The sequence below is a fragment of the Lampris incognitus genome, chromosome 1, assembly GCF_029633865.1.
Source record: "Lampris incognitus isolate fLamInc1 chromosome 1, fLamInc1.hap2, whole genome shotgun sequence".
Lineage (NCBI taxonomy): Eukaryota > Metazoa > Chordata > Actinopteri > Lampriformes > Lampridae > Lampris > Lampris incognitus.
The window spans coordinates 395,001-415,072 of NC_079211.1; the positions used below are offsets into that span (position 1 = coordinate 395,001).

General features: G+C 51.0%; 1 protein-coding gene across 3 annotated transcripts in view; it reads left to right on the forward strand.

Annotated features, from left to right (window-relative positions):
- Positions 1–20,072, forward strand: part of rapgef2b (Rap guanine nucleotide exchange factor 2b) — a 352,048-nt gene that overhangs the window by 211,715 nt on the left and 120,261 nt on the right. For all 3 annotated transcript variants that reach the window (XM_056296986.1, XM_056297056.1, XM_056297132.1), the window contains one exon: positions 3,814–3,981. In XM_056296986.1, the coding sequence (XP_056152961.1) occupies positions 3,814–3,981 (168 nt within the window). The remainder of the gene's footprint in view (positions 1–3,813; positions 3,982–20,072) is intronic.

Consider the following 20,072-nt stretch of genomic DNA (forward strand, 5'->3'; position numbering starts at 1 on the left):
GGTGGGACATTGGCAAGTGTCAGATAAAGCAGTTTTGCCAGCAGTACACTCGCAATGTCACCAGAGACATAACCAGATCTATGAGAGATCTAGAGGATGAAATGGTGGAACTACAGAGTTTGACAGATTCCACAGGAGACAGAGGCCATATAGAGGCTCTCAAATCAAAAAAGTCTGCTTTGGCTAGCCTGCTGGGTATTACAGCACAGGGGGCACTGGTCCGCTCACGCTTTCTGAACGTCACACATATGGATGCTCCTTCTCACTTTTTCTTGAGAGAAAAACCATTCACTCTCTGCGTACTAATACTGGTGTGCAGCTATCTAAATTTTCTGAGATTCTGAAATACGCAGCAGGCTTTTACAGTGATCTCCATAAGAGTGAATTCAGGCAGGATGTGCTCAGGGCTGAATCATTCTATGATGGTCTAAAAAACATTGAAGTAGCACTCAATACAGAGCTCGAGGCACAACTGTCCCCTGAAGAACTTCATGATGCCCTACAAAGTCAGGAAAGTGGCAAGGCACCTGGTATAGATGGTTTACCTGTTGACTTCTATAAGTCTTTTTGGCGGTGCTCGGAGGGGATTTGTTGACTGTCCTGAGGAACCTCAGAGTTGCAGAAGGTCTGTCATTACTCTCTTGCCAAAGAAAGGGGATTTGCAGGACATTAACATCTGGCAGCCAGTGTCCCTGCTCTGCACTGATTACAAGATATTTTCTAAGGTGTTAGCAAACAGACTGAGGAAGGTGATGAAGGAGGTCATCCATGTTGACCAGACTTACTGTGTGCCCGGTAGGCTGATCACTGACAACTTTACATTAATTAGGGATGTTTTGGACATCTCTAGTTCAATGGGAGTTGAAACTGGTCTTATTTCCATAGATCAGGAAAAGGCTTTTGACTGGGTTGAACACCAGCACTTGTGGCAAACCATGAAAGCTTTTGGTTTCAGCCCAGGTTTTATAGCTACGATCAAGGTTTTGTACAGTGACATTGAGACTGCACTTAAAATTAACGGTGGTTTGAGTGCTTCTTTTAAGGTTCAAAGGGGAAATAGGCAGGGATGTTCTTTGTCTGGAATGTTGTACTCTCTGGCCATTGAGCCCCTGTTGGATAGATTGAGGTGTGAGTTGTCTGGAGTTGCTTTTGCTGGTTGCAGTGCAACTTTAAAGCACTCTGCCTATGTGGATGTGTAGCTGTGTTTGTAAAGGACCAAAGAGATGTTGATGTCTTGGTAAAAAATGTCAATAAGTTTGGTCAGGTATCATCAGCTAGGGTAAACTGGGGAAAAAGTGAGGCACTGATGGTAGGAGAGGGACTGAATGGTAAGCCCATGTTACCTGGGGGGTTGACATGGAAAAGGGGAGGGATGAAATATCTGGGAGTATTTGTGGGGAATTAAACTTTTTCAAATAAGAATTGGGAGAATGTTTTGGGAAAAGTAGAAGGGCGTCTTAGGAAGTGGAAATGGATTCTACCAAAACTGTCATATAGCAGTCGCATGTTAGTAATCAACAACCTGGTGTCATCAACGCTATGGCATTGATTAACATGCGTTGATCCTCCAACCAACCTCCTGGCCAAGATTCAGGCTGTGCTGGTGAACATTTTCTGGGGCAACTTGCACTGGATTCCTCAGAGTGTGCTTTACCTTCCTAAACATGAAGGGGGTCAAGGGCTGATCCATCTGGCCAGCAGGGGTGCAGCCTAACGCCTCCGGTTCATTCAACGCCGCCTCCGGTTCATTCAACGATTGCTCACTGGGCCTAGAGACTTAGTGTGGAGACCAGCAGCCTGTGCAATACTTCAACGGTGTTGTAAACTCGGAATAGACTTACCTTTGTTTTTAATGGCTATTAACAACTCAAACCTCAATGGATTGCCTGGTTTTTTATCATGGGCTCATAAGAGTGTGGAATATGTTTAAGAAGGAGAGGATGGGCTCTTCTGACTCTCTGAGCTGGCTTCTAAAAGAGCCGGTGGTGCATGGTGGGCGAATGGACACGTTCTGCGACATCGGACCCACTGTATCAAAGCTGTTATGCCAGGCAAAGGTCGTCACATTGGGTCAGGTGGTAGAGCTGGCTGGGCCCAATCTTGACAACGCTGCTGCACTAGCATCTCACCTGGGAGTGAAATCTACACGCCTCCACTATTTAAGTGGAACGGTCAGCTCACAGCAATAGAACGGGGACTTTTGACAACATACTGCAGTGCTTTTACTCATCCCAATTGTGAGGATCTATTTCCTGTTTTAAAGGTTGTTCCTGATCTGAAAAAATTGCACAGGGCCACTTTTGGATTTGGGAAATGTTCTTAATGAGAGGTTTAATGTACTTAAAGGTAAGACCATGTGTAGTATGCTGGTACAAATCCTGAATAAAGAAAAACTGAGTGGTCGGATTGATACACCCTGGAGAGCCCAGCTGGGCTTGGGGGAGAATGTGAAGTCAGTCTGGAGGGGTTTATACAAACCACCGTTAATTAAAAAGCTGGTGATCTGCGGTGGAGGGTCTTGCATGGCATAGTGGCGGTCAATGCTTTTGTTTCTGTGCTAGACCCTAATGTGAATGACAACTGTCCCTATTGTGCCCAGAGAGAAACAGTTTTTCATTGCTTTTCAGAATGTGTGAGGCTTACACCCCTGTTTCTGCTACTAGACCGCTTATTTAGATCCTCTGGGGAAAGTTTCTGCAAACAGAATTTTATTTTTGGTTCCAAATACAGCCAACGCTTAAAATATAAATGTCAACTCTTAAACTTCATTGCAGGGTAAGCAAAAATGGCTATCTATATGAGCCGGGAAAAAAGAATTAGAGTGTATAGAATGTCATGTTGAACTGGTGTTTAGCAGGATGGTCCAGGCCAGGAGAAGAGTAGATTTCAATTATTACAAGGCGATGAAAGACCTGGACACATTCACAACTTTGTGGTGTTATAAAGGGCTGCTGTGTTCCACCATAGAGGAGGAGCTGGTTTTTTCTGCAGATCTTGGACAAAAGGGTCTTACCTGTTTTTTTATGTTTTGAGTTGTTGTTGAATGATTGTTTTTTTGGGATTGTTAAAAGATGCATATTGAGTGTTTGTAATTTGACAAGTATTGTTTATATGTTTAGAAAGATTTCAAGTCTATTTTTGTTCAATTATTCTGTTAAATAAATACTTGTTTTAAAATTCAATTCTCTCTGTCTCTGTCTCTCTCTCTCTGTCTCTCTCAATTTTCAATTCATTTCAATATGTGCTTTATTGGCATGACATACGTTTGTGTACATATTGCCAAAGCATGTAAAACAACAGCACAACAGCAACAATGATTATAATAACAGCAACAACAACAATGATGATATCAAACAACAACAATAGCAATAGGTGCCGTCACCCACTCTCTCTCTCTGTCTCTGTCTCTCTCTCTCTATTCCACTACATCTGTCAGTCTATTCTCTGTCTCAGTCTGTTTACTTGTCTTTGCTCTTTATTTCTTTCCCCAAATCCCTCACCCATCATTCTGGCCTGTCTTGGATTTCTGGTTAGATAGCTCTTTTTATCTCCTTCTCTTCTTTTCTCCTCCTCTTCTTCTTTTTTTCTGTCTGTTATGAGCCCTGGTTGATGTCGGTGTGTGTTGTATAGCCTACACATATTTATATTTTTACACAGAGAGGAGAGAGAGAGAGAGAGAGAGAGAGAGAGAGAGAGAGAGAGAGAGAGAGAGAGAGAGAGAGAGAGAGAGAGAGAGAGAGAGTGTGTGTGTGTGTGTGTGTGAGAAGAATAAGATGTAGTCACTCTCTTTCTTTCCTTCCCTCTCTTAACCAGGTGGACTATATGGATGAGAATGAGGAGTACTTCCAGCGACAAGCCTCACACCGTCAGTCCCGCCGCCGCTTCAGAAAGATCAACCAGAAAGGAGAGAGGCAGACCATCATTGACACCGTGGACCCTTACCCCACTGGCAAGCCGCCCGTTGCCCGAGGTTACCACACGGTGAGTCAAAAACGCCGTACAGATGCTCTACGCTGTGTGTATGTGTCGGTGTGGTGGAGTACTGGACGCTGCTTGGCACTTTGCTGGTCATCTAGCTGCAGTGTGGTCCTCTGCCTGCAGTGGGGTCCTCTGCCTGCAGTGGGGTCCTCTGCCTGCAGTGTGGTCCTCTGCCTGCAGTCTGGTCCTCTGCCTGCAGTGGGGTCCTCTGCCTGCAGTGGGGTCCTCTGCCTGCAGTGGGGTCCTCTGCCTGCAGTGTGGTCCTCTGCCTGCAGTCTGGTCCTCTGCCTGCAGTCTGGTCTTCTGCCTGCAGTCTGGTCTTCTGCCTGCAGTCTGGTCTTCTGCCTGCAGTGTGGTCCTCTGCCTGCAGTGTGTTCATCTGCCTGCAGTCTGGTCCTCTGCCTGCAGTCTGGTCCTCTGCCTGCAGTCTGGTCCTCTGCCTGCAGTGGGGTCCTCTGCCTGCAGTCTGGTCCTCTGCCTGCAGTGGGGTCATCTGCCTGAAGTCTGGTCCTCTGCCTGCAGTGTGGTCCTCTGCCTGCAGTGTGGTCCTCTGCCTGCAGTGTGGTCCTCTGCCTGCAGTGTGGTCCTCTGCCTGCAGTCTGGTCCTCTGCCTGCAGTCTGGTCCTCTGCCTGCAGTGGGGTCCTCTGCCTGCAGTGGGGTCCTCTGCCTGCAGTGTGGTCCTCTGCCTGCAGTCTGGTCCTCTGCCTGCAGTCTGGTCCTCTGCCTGCAGTCTGGTCCTCTGCCTGCAGTCTGGTCCTCTGCCTGCAGTGGGGTCATCTGCCTGCAGTCTGGTCCTCTGCCTGCAGTGGGGTCATCTGCCTGCAGTCTGGTCCTCTGCCTGCAGTGGGGTCATCTGCCTGAAGTCTGGTCCTCTGCCTGCAGTGTGTTCATCTGCCTGCAGTGGGGTCCTCTGCCTGCAGTGTGGTCCTCTGCCTGCAGTGGGGTCCTCTGCCTGCAGTGGGGTCCTCTGCCTGCAGTGTGGTCCTCTGCCTGCAGTGGGGTCCTCTGCCTGCAGTCTGGTCCTCTGCCTGCAGTCTGGTCCTCTGCCTGCAGTCTGGTCCTCTGCCTGCAGTGGGGTCATCTGCCTGCAGTCTGGTCCTCTGCCTGCAGTCTGGTCCTCTGCCTGCAGTCTGGTCCTCTGCCTGCAGTCTGGTCCTCTGCCTGCAGTCTGGTCCTCTGCCTGCAGTGGGGTCCTCTGCCTGCAGTCTGGTCCTCTGCCTGCAGTGGGGTCATCTGCCTGCAGTGGGGTCCTCTGCCTGCAGTGTGGTCCTCTGCCTGCAGTGGGGTCCTCTGCCTGCAGTGTGGTCCTCTGCCTGCAGTGGGGTCCTCTGCCTGCAGTCTGGTCCTCTGCCTGCAGTCTGGTCCTCTGCCTGCAGTCTGGTCCTCTGCCTGCAGTGGGGTCATCTGCCTGCAGTCTGGTCCTCTGCCTGCAGTGGGGTCATCTGCCTGAAGTCTGGTCCTCTGCCTGCAGTGTGTTCATCTGCCTGCAGTGGCCATCTACATAGCACACTGCTCGCTTCTGCTTCAGAGGTGGACCACAGAACCTGTGTGTGTGTGTGTGTGTGTGTGTGTGTGTGTGTGTGTGTGTGTGTGTGTGTGTGTGTGTGTGTGTGTGTGTGTGTGTGTGTGTGTGTGTTGCAACTGGCTCACAGTGTGGAATCCTGCACCGTCTTCCTCCATTGGTTGGTTGTTGCTCCTTGCCAAATCCCAGTGTATGGGGTGGTAGTTGTATTTTGTGTTGTTGTTGTTGGTGGTGTCGTTATAGTCATTTCAAACCTGCTTTCTTCAACTTCTGGCTCCAGAGTTTTCCTGCTGGTCCTGGTAACAGTCTGGTTTTCTCTCTGATGACTACACTCCCACTGCTCGCTATCTGTGTTAACTCACTGCTGTCTGTTTCAATGCTGTTTCCCCATGACATCACACATGACTGCAACTGGATGTTTGTTGAGCATCCATGGAGTGTGAATTGACACCGGGTTTGCCTTGTTGAGAGCTACACTTGTTCTGTGAATGCTTCCAGTGTTTGTTCTACCTCAAGTGTTGTGTCCAGCTGTCCCTGACCCACATCTGCAGCTAGGATGAAATGGTTGTGTACAGCAGGGGTATGTTCCTGAGCGAGCTGAGATGTCAGCTTACAGTCATCGCTGGCTCCATAGATACTGGCTCCATCAAATCCACTTTCTGAAATCTATTTCATTGGTTTATGAACTTCAGAAGCAAATGAGATGAGTGCAGGCACAGGTCATTTTGCGGTACAGCTTTTTCATTAGCTGTCATTCATGGCGGGATGGCTCTGCAGGATGTGTGCTACATCTCTGCACAGTTGTTGTTGATGTTTTACTGTTATGCAAACGATGCATTCCCAGTAAGTTTTTTATCTTACAAAAAATGGTTTCATAACGTCATAAAGAACCTCTGCTGTTTGAATTTGACCCATTTCTCTTTTTAAAAGAAGTGATGTAGTATGTTAAATGAAATGGGCCATTGTTCTGCTGGTGTCATGGTGTGTTCTCAGGAACCAGTCAGCCAGTCAGTCAGCTTGAACCAGTCAGCGGGGGGGGGGGGGGGGGGGGGGCAGAGAACAGAAGCTCTTTTCTTTCATCTGAGGTTAATTCTGCCCTTAGTCAACCCTGCTCTAAATACTGATTGGACCATGTTGGGTAATAATAGATTAACACTGATTTTTTTCAGTAAAAGAGGAGCAAGTTGTATGATGATATTCTGTTGTGAAGAGAATATGTGCTAGTCACAATGAGGAGTCCTAAATTCTTTTGTCAGCAATGTTTCTTAGAAGTAATCTTTTCCTGAAATTAATTTTCTCACCAATAAAGTCCACCATGATCTGGCTCAACAACACCACCAGTCACCAGGTCCCCTCCTTATCAGCTGACGGTATTTAGCTTTCCAACAATGCCATGATGAGCTGAGACAGACAGTCTAATAATAACACATCATATGCCCTCTTCCTGGCCCAGCCCACAGGAAGGCTGTGAACAAGAAGCAGCTCACATGTTCAGCTCTTCAGTGGTGGCTTTAATGTACCCTTTCACACCCCGCTTCAGCACAACATCTCTGCAGTGGTGGTTTTAATGCCCCCCTTCACACTCCGCTTCAACACAACATCTCTGCAGTGGTGGCTTTAATGTTCCCCTTCACACTCCGCTTCAACACAACATCTCTGCAGTGGTGGCTTTAATGTACCCCTTCACACTCCGCTTCAGCACAACATCTCTGCAGTGGTGGCTTTAATGCCCCCCTTCACACTCCGCTTCAACACAACATCTCTGCAGTGGTGGCTTTAATGCCCCCCTTCACACCCCGCTTCAGCACAACATCTCTGCAGTGGTGGCTTTAATGCCCCCCTTCACACTCCGCTTCAACACAACATCTCTGCAGTGGTGGCTTTAATGCCCCCCTTCACACTCCGCTTCAGCACAACATCTCTGCAGTGGTGGCTTTAATGCCCCCCTTCACACTCCGCTTCAACACAACATCTCTGCAGTGGTGGCTTTAATGCCCCCCTTCACTCCCCGCTTCAGCACAACATCTCTGCAGTGGTGGCTTTAATGTTCCCCCTCACACCCCGCTTCAGCACAACATCTCTTCAGTGGTGGCTTTAATGTCCCCCTTCACACCCCGCTTCAGCACAACATCTCTTCAGTGGTGGCTTTAATGTCCCCCTTCACACCCCGCTTCAGCAAAACATCTCTGCAGTGGTGGCTTTAATGTCCCCCTTCACACCCCGCTTCAGCAAAACATCTCTGCAGTGGTGGCTTTAATGTACCCCTTCACTCCCCGCTTCAGCACAACATCTCTGCAGTGGTGGCTTTAATGTTCCCCCTCACACCCCGCTTCAGCACAACATCTCTTCAGTGGTGGCTTTAATGTCCCCCTTCACACCCCGCTTCAGCAAAACATCTCTGCAGTGGTGGCTTTAATGTACCCCCTCACACCCCGCTTCAGCACAACATCTCTGCAGTGGTGGCTTTAATGTACCCCTTCACTCCCCGCTTCAGCACAACATCTCTGCAGTGGTGGCTTTAATGTTCCCCCTCACACCCCGCTTCAGCACAACATCTCTTCAGTGGTGGCTTTAATGTCCCCCTTCACACCCCGCTTCAGCAAAACATCTCTGCAGTGGTGGCTTTAATGTACCCCTTCACACCCCGCTTCAGCACAACATCTCTGCAGTGGTGGCTTTAATGTTCCCCCTCACACCCCGCTTCAGCACAACATCTCTGCAGTGGTGGCTTTAATGCCCCCCTTCACACTCCGCTTCAACACAACATCTCTGCAGTGGTGGCTTTAATGCCCCCCTTCACTCCCCGCTTCAGCACAACATCTCTGCAGTGGTGGCTTTAATGTTCCCCCTCACACCCCGCTTCAGCACAACATCTCTTCAGTGGTGGCTTTAATGTCCCCCTTCACACCCCGCTTCAGCAAAACATCTCTGCAGTGGTGGCTTTAATGTACCCCTTCACTCCCCGCTTCAGCACAACATCTCTGCAGTGGTGGCTTTAATGTTCCCCCTCACACCCCGCTTCAGCACAACATCTCTTCAGTGGTGGCTTTAATGTCCCCCTTCACACCCCGCTTCAGCACAACATCTCTGCAGTGGTGGCTTTAATGTTCCCCCTCACACCCCGCTTCAGCACAACATCTCTGCAGTGGTGGCTTTAATGTTCCCCCTCACACCCCGCTTCAACACAACATCTCTGCAGTGGTGGCTTTAATGTACCCCTTCACTCCCCGCTTCAGCACAAGATCTCTTCAGTGGTGGCTTTAATGCCCCCCTTCACTCCCCGCTTCAGCACAACATCTCTGCAGTGGTGGCTTTAATGCCCCCCTTCACTCCCCGCTTCAGCACAACATCTCTGCAGTGGTGGCTTTAATGTTCCCCCTCACTCCCCGCTTCAGCACAACATCTCTGCAGTGGTGGCTTTAATGCCCCCCTTCACTCCCCGCTTCAGCACAACATCTCTGCAGTGGTGGCTTTAATGTTCCCCCTCACACCCCGCTTCAGCACAACATCTCTGCAGTGGTGGCTTTAATGTTCCCCCTCACACCCCGCTTCAGCACAACAGCCCTGTTTCCTGCACTATTCACAAACAGCAACATAAGGTTCAGTGCATCTGTTTAGTTTTTTCACCATCATGGTCTTGGTTAGTTGTTGTTACCCTATTTAAGAATATTTGTTGTTGGACTGTCTGAAGTGAGTAGACCTTGGCAGTTTCCTGTTGCATTAGAACCACTTCCTCTCCCTGGGAATAGAGTACAGAGCGCTTTCACATTAATGATGCAAATACCCAGCATGCACTTGATGTGTACTCATTCCCATCTTCCTGCACAATGTCATTCCATACCACAAATTCCTGTTTCCCTTGGGAAACGGCATATTTCAGCGGCTGTTCCCAGTTCAGTTTGGAGTACAGTAGAACAAACATGAGTACCATAGAGGAAAAAACAGAGATCTGTGCTTCAACAACTTCTGCAGTCCTCCCAAATCCTCCCTAAAATTAGACTTGCCATGATCTCGCTGTCAGAGAGCGGCACTGAACTTTCTCATGGCCTAATGTCTCCCTGTCACACACTCAGTTCTGCTCACCCCGCTGCCACCACCCTGGGAAGGATGGAACAGCTGCCATGACAACCAGCAGTCCCAGATGGGCCCCACATGAATTCACTCCAAAGTACAGTAGAGACAAAACTAACTTGAAAAGAGGGCTGTGTACTACTGCTGCTGAGTGGGAGAGTGAGATGGAGGGAAAGTAAGCACAAGAGAGAGAGAGAGAGAGAGAGAGAGAGAGAGAGAGATCTGGTGCAAACTGTTTGATTGTGTAATTCTGCCCATTGCGCTATATGGAAGTGAGGTATGGGGTCCACTCATTCTTTCCAGCTACACCAAGCATCCAGCAGAAACCCTACATGCTGAATTCTGTAGAATGATTCTGAAAATACAAAGGAAAACACCAAACAACGCATGTAGGGCAGAATTAGGCCAGTTTCCATTATTGATAAATGTACAAAAAAGATCTCTAAATTTCTGGATGCATTTAAATACAAGCCCAACAAATACATTGCACTTTAAAGCTCTGAAAACCCAAGAACTGAACCTGAAAAGAGTCCCCTGAAGCAGCTGGTTCTGAGACTCACTAACCCTGTAACAAATACTAAGACCAACCAACCTCAGGCCAGCACTGCATTCCAAACAAAGATTACGATAAATCAGCTATAAAACAAACCAACATGAGGATAAATCAGACTATTGTGGTGACACACATCTATATATCGAGAGACATTCACCTAAGAGGACGGTGTACCTTTAAGGGAAGAGGCGAGGGGTCAAATAATGCACTTCCGCTTCCGGTTCACAGTCCGTTCAGTGTCGTTGTCGAATGCATGACATGCTAAGTTGGAGCTAGTAAACTACCTCGACTACGTCTACTCTCACGTCTCCTGTCTCGTTGTTTTCTAACTCCACATTGGTGACCCGACGTGATCGAACTACTAATACGAGTATGTCTGACAACGACGACGCCGGTGCTAACAACATGGCTATTGCTAACGCTAGCATTTACACCGCTACTGTGAAGCTACCCGACTTTTGGCAGCATAATCCACGGCCGTGGTTTCAACATGTGGAAGCCCAGTTCCAGCTGAGAGGGATAACGCAAGATGCAACGCAGTACTTCCACGTAATGGCGGCGTTAGACGCATCGACAACGGCGCGAGCAATGACACTGTTGGAAGCTCCGCCAGCTGCTGGCAAGTACGATGCTATAAAGACATTCCTCCTGAAACTATTTGAACTGTCGGAGCTGGAGAAGGCAGACCGTTTACTGTCCCTGAATGGCCTCGCCAACGGGAAACCGTCTGAGTTAATGGAAAAAATGCTGTCTGTGCTGGGATCGGCTGATCCGGCCTTTCTTTTCACACACATTTTTCTGAGGCAGCTCCCCGCACCTGTACGCACAGCACTGGCCAGTTCTCCTCTCGCCGCCTCCAAGGACTACCGTTCTCTGGCTGCTGAAGCAGACAGGGTTTTCCTGGCCAACCGGCAACAGTTTGTGCATGCCCTGCTACCCCACCAGACCGCCCCACCACCACCTGTGTACGACTATATGGACACCGCGGCTGCGGTGACAGCCCGCCGCCAACCTGACGACGGGCTCTGTTATTACCATGCCAGGTTTGGGGCAAAAGCAAAACAGTGTCGCAAACCCTGCAGTTACAGGGTTCAGGGAAACGCCAAGGCCGGCGCTCGTTAACGGCTATGGGTGCCGGCCGTGACTGCAAGCTGTTGTTCATCAGAGACTCCTTGTCGGGCCGGCGGCTGCTGGTTGACTCTGGCGCTCAACGCAGCATACTACCGGCACAAGCTGTGGACACGATGACTGACAGTCACGGCCCCCAGATGGACGCCGCCAACGGCACGTCCATTCGGACGTACGGTATCAGACATGTGGACGTGTGTTTTGGCGGCCGACGTTTCAGCTGGGACTTTGTGATGGCTGCTGTATCCACCCCGCTCCTAGGTGCGGATTTCCTCTGTGCTTTCAAACTGCTGGTGGATGTTAAAAACTGTCGCGTGATTGATGCCGTCTCTTTTGTGTCATACCCCTGCACGCTTGGGGGTGCTGGAGCGCTGTGCCTCGCTAACACACTCTCCACCGGGGATCCATACCAACGCCTGCTCGCAAATTTCCCCGAGCTCACCACACCCACCTTCTCCTCGGCGGTGACCAAGCACGGCGGGGAACATCATATCACCACAGTGGGCCCCCCAGTTTACGCCCGGGCCCGACGCCTCAACTCGGCCAAGCTCGCAATAGCCAGGGAGGAGTTTTCGACTATGGAGCGCCTCGGCATTGTCCGCCGTTCTGACAGCCCGTGGGCTTCCCCTCTTCACATGGTTACTAAGGCCGACGGGGGTTGGCGCCCGTGCGGGGACTACCGTCGCCTAAACAATGCCATGACCCCAGACCGGTACCCCATACCGCACATACAAGATTTCTCTACCCACCTGGCGGGCGCTGCCATCTATTCCAAAATCGACTTAGTGCGGGGGTATCACCAAGTGCCGGTCCACCCACTGGATGTCCCAAAAATGGCTGTCATCACACCCTTTGGGCTCTTTGAGTTTTTACGTATGCCTTTCGGCCTTAAAGGGGCGGCGCAGACGTTTCAGCGCCTTATGGATTCTGTGCTCCGCGACATGCCATTTTTGTTTGTGTACTTAGACGACATCCTCGTGGCCAGCGCGTCGGCGGAGGAACACATGACGCACCTCAGACAGCTGTTCGACAGGCTCAGTGAACACGGCCTCATCATCAACCCAGCTAAGTGTCAGTTCGGGGAGTCGTCCATCACCTTCCTCGGGCACCACATCACTCCACAGGGGGCCGTTCCCCTTCCTGCCAGGGTTGAGGCTGTTACCATGTTCCCCCGCCCCCGCACTGTACAGTCGCTGCAGGAATTCCTGGGCATGGTGAACTTTTATAACCGTTTCCTGCCCCGTGCCGCCCACATCATGCGTCCCCTGTATGAGGCCCTGCGGGGTAAGAAGTCTAAGGACGAGCTGGACTGGTCTTCGGGGATGGACGAGGCTTTTGTGGCCGCCAAGACCGCGCTGGCCAACGCTGCGCTGCTAGCTCACCCGTCGCCTGCCGCCCCCATAGCCCTTACAACGGATGCCTCCGACTACGCCGTGGGGGCCGTGTGTGAGCAGTGGGTGGATGGTGGGGGGGCTGGCAGCCATTGGCGTTCTTCAGTAAACAACTCCGTGAGAGCGAGCGCAAATACAGCACCTTTGATAGGGAACTACTGGGTCTCTTCCTCGCAACCAGACACTTTAGGTTCCTATTGGAGGGCCGACAGTTCACCGCTTTCGTGGACCACAAACCGCTGACGTTCTGTATGGCCAAAACCTCAGAACCGTGGTCTGGGCGTCAGCAGCGCCATCTCGCGGCGGTTTCCGAGTTTACCACGGACATACAACACGTGTCGGGCAAGGATAACTTCGTCGCCGACTGCCTTTCACGGGCGGTTGTTAACGCCGTTCACTTGGGACTCGACTACGCCGCTATGGCAGCGGACCAAGCCAAGGACGCGACCGTTCAAGACTACCGGTCGCCCCCTACGGCGCTACGGCTGGAGGACGTGACGTTCGACGCGGCCAACACCACCCTCCTCTGTGACATCTCCACCGGTCAACCGCGCCCCCTGGTGCCTACTTCCTGGTGTCGAGTTTTCGACACCGTCAACGGCCTTTCCCACCCGGGAGTGAAGGCCTCGACCAAGCTGGTGAGCGTCAAGTTCGTTTGGCCTGGGCTCCGTAAGGATGTTAGAGCCTGGGCCGGCTCGTGTGTGGCGTGCCAACGCGCCAAGGTGCACCGCCATACCAAGGCCACTTTGGCGCCGTTTGTGGTTCCAGAGAGGCGGTTTGACCACGTCAATGTTGACCTGGTGGGTCCCCTGCCCCCCTCCCGTGGTTATACGTTCCTCCTCACTATTGTGGACAGGGCCACCAGGTGGCCAGAGGCTATTCCCTTGTCCTCCACGACGGCAGCAGAGGTAGCACAGGCGTTCATCGGCTGCTGGGTGGCCCATTTCTGCACGCCTGGTGACATCACGAGCGACCGGGGCTCCCAGTTTACCTCGGAGCTCTGGACGGCGGTCGCTGAGCACCTGGGGGTGAAGATCCACCGCACTACGGCGTACAACCCGCAGAGCAACGGACTTTGTGAGCGGTTCCATCGGGACATGAAAGCCGCTCTGCGGGCAAGCCTCACTGGCTGCGACTGGATGGACCGGCTCCCGTGGGTCATGCTCGGCCTGCGTTCGGCCCTGAAGGAAGACCTCCAGACCTCCTCCGCTGAGCTGGTGTATGGCCAGCCCCTGCGGGTTCCAGGGGAGTTTCTTCCGGATGCTACGGCTCCCTGGTCGGCCGCCTCTCACCTCAGTGCGTCCCGGAGCGCTGCCGGTGCCTTCGCTCCCGTTCCGATGTCTCAACACTGCCTCCCCCGGTCCTACGTCCCCAAGGATCTGCCATCGGCGAGGTACGTCTTTATTAGGCACGACAGCCATCGGTCCCCGCTGCAGCCCCCATACGACGGGCCCTTCCGCGTCCTGGAGGCGGGGGATAAGAACTTTGTGGTGGACATGGGGGGCAGGCCTGAGCGGGTCGCTATAGACCGTCTCAAGCCCGCTCACTTGGACATTGGGGAGCCAATGCAATTGGCCCTACCCCCGCGGCGGGGGCGCCCTCCTAGGACGGCCCCGGCACCTGCCTCTGTTCCTGCTTCGGCCCCGCCTATGGCCCGGGTTTCGGCCCCATCTGTTTCCCCTCCTGTGAAGCGCAGCCGTTATGGCCGCAGGGTCCGCCCCCCGACTCGTCACCTGTTTTCCCCGTGACTTTGCACTATGTCATTGACTGTTCTGTTGTAGAGTCTATTTTTATGTTCATGACTTGCATTTTTGCTGTTTTGCATTGTTTTGTGTAGGTGAATTCTGGGGGGGCCTGTGTGGTGACCCGCATCTATATATCGAGAGACATTCACCTAAGAGGACGGTGTACCTTTAAGGGAAGAGGCGAGGGGTCAAATAATGCACTTCCGCTTCTGGTTCACAGTCAGTTCAGTGTCGTTGTCGAATGTATGACATGCTAAGTTGGAGCTAGTAAACTACCTCGACTACGTCTACTCTCACGTCTCCTGTCTCGTTGTTTTCTAACTCCACACTATAAAACAAACCAACATGAGGATAAATCAGCTATAAAACAAACCAACATGAAGATAAATCAGCTATAAAACAAACCAACATGAGGATAAATCAGACTATAAAACAAACCAACACGAGGATAAATCAGCTGTAAAACAAACCAACATGAGGATAAATCAACTATAAAACAAACCAACATGAGGATAAATCAGACTATAAAACAAACAAACATGAGGATAAATCAGCTATAAAACAAACCAACATGAGGATAAATCAGACTATAAAACAAACAAACATGAAGATAACAAACATGAGGATAAATCAGACTGTAAAACAAACAAACATGAGGATAAATCAGACTATAAAACAAACCAACATGAGGATAAATAAGCTATAAAACAAACATGAGGATAAATCAACTATAAAACAAACCAACATGAGGATAAATCAGCTATAAAACAAACCAACATGAGGATAAATCAGACTATAAAACAAACAAACATGAAGATAACAAACATGAGGATAAATCAGACTGTAAAACAAACAAACATGAGGATAAATCAGACTATAAAACAAACCAACATGAGGATAAATCAGCTATAAAACAAACAAACATGAGGATAAATCAGACTATAAAACAAACCAACATGAGGATAAATCACCAATAAAACAAACAAATATGAGGATAAATCAGACTATAAAACAAACCAATATGAGGATAAATCAGACTATAAAACAAACAAACATGAAGATAAATCAGCTATAAAACAAACAAACATGAGGATAAATCAGCTATAAAAAAAACAAACATGAGGATAAATCAGACTGTAAAACAAACAAATATGAGGATAAATCAGCTATAAAACAAACCAACATGAGGATAAATCAGACTATAAAACACACAAATATGAGGATGAATCAGCTATAAAACAAACAAACATGAAGATAAATCAGCTATAAAACAAACCAACATGAGGATACATCAGCTATAAAACAAACAAGCATGGGGATAAATCAACTATAAAACAATCCAACATGAGGATAAATCAGCTATAAAACAAACCAACATGAGGATAAATCAGACTATAAAACAAACAAACATGAAGATAACAAACATGAGGATAAATCAGACTGTAAAACAAACCAACATGAGGATAAATCAGACTATAAAACAAACCAACATGAGGATGAATCTGTTACGTCTCGCCGCTCCACACCCGCTCTGCAGTGTAACCTTGGCCAAGGCTCAACGTCTCCCCGCTCCACACCCGCTCTGCAGTTTAAGTGTACCCGGAGCTCTGCCAACTCCACCTGATGCCTGTTTCCTCGTTACCCCTCCACTCACCTGTTGGCAATCACCTCCCTATATCTGGCTGTGTCACTCTCAGCTTGTTGCCAGTTCGTGCCGTTCCCTGGGAGAGTACTTGTGCTTGTCCTGCTCATCGAAGTTTGTTTACTTACCTGGATCTTCCCTGGAGATTTCTCTGTTGGACCTTCCTCGTTGCTCCCCTTCCCCTGTGCGCTGCTTTCCGTTTACGAAGAGGATTTCTTCACTCCAGCTTTGCTGTGATTTTCCGTTCTCCTTTGGTATCCTCCTGTTTACCCCCCCCCTCCTGCCTGGATTAAGGGCCGACTCCACTGTTCCCGGATTAAAGGGCGACTCCACGGTTCCCGGCTTAAAGGTGGACTTCGCGTTTCCTGGTGAGGGTGGACTTCCTGAGTTTTCTCTTCAATAAATTAGCCTGTTGGTCCCGCTATATTGTGCCTTCTGTGTTTGTGCTCTTGGGGTCGGGTGCAAACCCTAACAGTACGAACTGGCCATGACGACCCCAGCCAGCACAGACGGCACACCCACAGCCAATCCGGTGCAAGCAGCCCTAGTAAAACAAATTCAGATTACCAACGCCCATTCCCAGCAATTACAAGAGGCTTCGGTTGCTGTGCAGGGTCTCCAGTCTCAAGTTCAACCCCTGCAAGCTTCTGTGGAAGCTTTAGCTGTCCAGCAGGCGGCGATGGCGAGTCAGCAGGCAGAGATCATGCAACAACTGCAGACCATTTCAGCAGCTCTTGCCAACCAGCAGCTGAACCAGCCTGTACCGCCAGCAAGTGCGCCCCCTGTGGCCGCCGCTCCAGTAGATCCTCCGGTTCCTGTTTATTTACCCCGTGGAACCATCATTACCAGTCCACGCCCATTTGACGGTAACTTTGAAACTTGCTCTACCTTCATTATGCAGTGTGAGCTTGTTTTCACACACCAGCCCACCGTGTTCTCCAGTGATGCTGTTAAGATCGCTTACGTGACCAACCTGCTCAGTGGTCGAGCAGCGCAGTGGGCTACGTCTTCTTGGTCCATGGGGGCCAGCTACTGTAACTCTTATAGAGACTTTGTCGCAGAGCTACGTAAGGTTTTCCACCATCCGGTAAGCGGTCGGGATTCTGACTCACGACTGAATAACATCCAGCAGGGCGGCGCCAGCGTCACAGATTACTCCGTCGACTTCCGCCTGGCTGCCGCTGAGAGCGGATGGAATGACCAGGCCCTGCGTGCCACTTTTCGTAGAGGATTGAGCGAGGCGGTGAAGGATCAACTTGCTACCCGAGAAGAACCCTCATCTCTGGATGACCTCATTGCTCTCGCTATCCACATTGATGGACGTATCCGGGAGAGAAAGCGTGAGAAGGCCTTGCGTGGAACTTCCTTCAATCCCAGAACTACCTCTGCGTCAGACCGAACCGCTGTTCCCGTTTCCCCGGCCAATCCCTCCTCTGACTCTTTCGCGACAACGCCACCTGGGGATGTAGAAGAGCGGATGGAGGTAGGACGTGCTAGACTTACTCCTGCTGAACGGGAGAGCCGATTCAAGGCAGGTCTTTGCCTGTACTGTGGTCTTAAGGGGCACCGACTCCGCGACTGTCCCTCACGGCCAAAAGATTAGGCTTACCAGGACCAAGGGAGATCCTAGTAAGCCGCCTTTCCTTCTCCCGTGGGTCCGAATCTCGCGGCCATCTTGTTCCTATTGCTTTAGTCTGGGCGGGCCAGAGACTTTCCCTTGGAGCCCTGATTGATTCCGGAGCAGATGATAGTTTTATGGACCTTGACTTTGCCTCGCAGGCAGACATTCCCCTTGAGTCTCTTGGGACCCCCATTGAGGCGTTTGCCTTGGATGACCGGAGATTAGCCTGTATCACACAGCGGACCGTCCCCGTTACTCTCACCGTTGCAGGTAACCACACAGAGACAATGCAATTTTACATCATACGTTCCCCGCTTAATCCAGTTATCTTGGGACGCCCCTGGCTCAGACACCATGAACCCCACATCTCTTGGTCCACAGGCACAGTCCTTGGATGGGGCTCTACTTGCCATGCCCAATGCCTTCGTGCAGCTCCTAGTGCTACGCCTTTGAGCTCGCCTACTCCCCTGCCTCCTGATCTCTCCTCCGTGCCCCCTGTGTATCATGACCTTGGTGAGGTATTTAGCAAGACCCGTGCTAAGTCACTCCCGCCTCACCGCCCGTATGATTGCGCCATTGATCTCCGTCCTGGGGCTACTCTTCCCAGTAGCCGCCTCTACAACTTGTCACTCCCTGAGAAGGCGGCCATGGATGAGTACATCACCGAGTCCCTTGCTGCAGGTCTCATCAAGCCCTCGTCTTCCTCTGTTGCTGCAGGGTTCTTTTTTGTGAAGAAGAAGGACGGGGGACTTCGACCTTGTGTTGACTACCGGCAACTGAACGCAATCACCATTAAGAACAAGTACCCGCTTCCACTTATGAGTTCGACTTTTGAGCCTCTCTCACAGGCGACCATCTTCACCAAGCTAGACCTGAGGAGCGCTTACCACCTCGTGCGAATCAGGGAAGGCGATGAGTGGAAGACCGCCTTCAAAACACCCCGAGGCCACTATGAGTACTTGGTGATGCCGTTCGGACTCACAAACGCACCAGCAGTGTTTCAGGCGTTTATGAACGACGTACTCCGTGACATGTTGGATGTGTTTGTCGTCGTTTACCTGGATGACATCCTCATTTTCTCCCAGTCTCTTGAGGAACACGTCCAGCATGTTCGCAGGGTACTGGAGCGCCTCCTCCAGAACCAACTCTACGTCAAGGCGGAGAAGTGCCTGTTTCACTCCCCCTCTGTGGATTACTTGGGATTCATCGTAGAGAAGGGACGGACCAGAGCAGATCCCCGCAAGGTCCAGACAGTGGTGGACTGGCCGGAACCTACCAACCGTAAGGAGCTGCAGAGTTTTCTAGGGTTCGCAAATTTCTACCGGAGATTCATTCGCAACTACAGCCAGCTGGCAGAACCGCTTACTGCGTTGACCTCCCCAGCCAAACCCTTCATCTGGTCTCCTGCTGCCAGCTCTACTTTCCAAGTCCTCAAGGCAAGGTTCACCTCGGCCCCAGTGCTGCTCCATCCTGACCCCAAGAGACAATTCGTGGTAGAGGTTGATGCCTCGGATTCAGGCGTAGGGGGGGTGCTCTCCCAGCGGTCGGCTGAGGACCAGAAACTCCATCCTTGCGCCTTTTTCTGCCGGCCGAGCAGAATTATGACGTTGGAAACCGGGAGTTACTGGCTGTAGTGGCTGCTCTGGAGGAATGGCGCCACTGGCTCGAGGGCGCTGAGCACCCGTTTCTCATCTGGACGGACCACAAGAACTTGACTCACCTGAGGGCAGCCAAACGTCTCAACAGTCGTCAGGCTCGGTGGGCTGGCTTCCTTAGTCGTTTCAACTATGTTCTGACTTACCGTCCTGGGACACGCAACGTAAAGGTTGACATCCTGTCTCGGCTACACCCGAAGGAAGGCGCGTTTGAAGAGCCTGAACCCATCCTCCCTGCGGCTAGAGTGGTCGGTGTGGTCACTTTTGGTCTTGAGTCGGCTGTTCGCACTGCCCAACGTGCTCAACCCGCTCCGAGTAACGTGCCACCCCGTCGCCTCTTCGTCCCAGATGCTGTTCGGTCTCGAGTTCTTCAGTGGGGTCATAGCAGTCGTTTCTCCTGTCACCCAGGAGTTAGTCGTACCCAGTCGTTCATCGCTCGGCGCTTCTGGTGGCCAACTATGCGGGAGGATGTCAAGAGCTTTGTAGCGGCCTGCACTGTTTGCGCCCGCAGCAAGGCCTCTCACCAGGCGCCATCTGGTCTGTTGCAGCCACTCCCTATTCCTAGCCGCCCCTGGTCTCACGTGGCTTTGGATTTCGTTTCCGGACTACCACCTTCTTGGGGAAACACTGTGGTTCTCACCGTCATAGACCGTTTCAGCAAGGGCGTCCATCTGATAGCCCTTCCCAAACTTCCTTCGGCTGCTGAGACCGCGGACCTCTTGATGCAACATGTCTTCCGGCTTCATGGCCTGCCATCAGATGTAG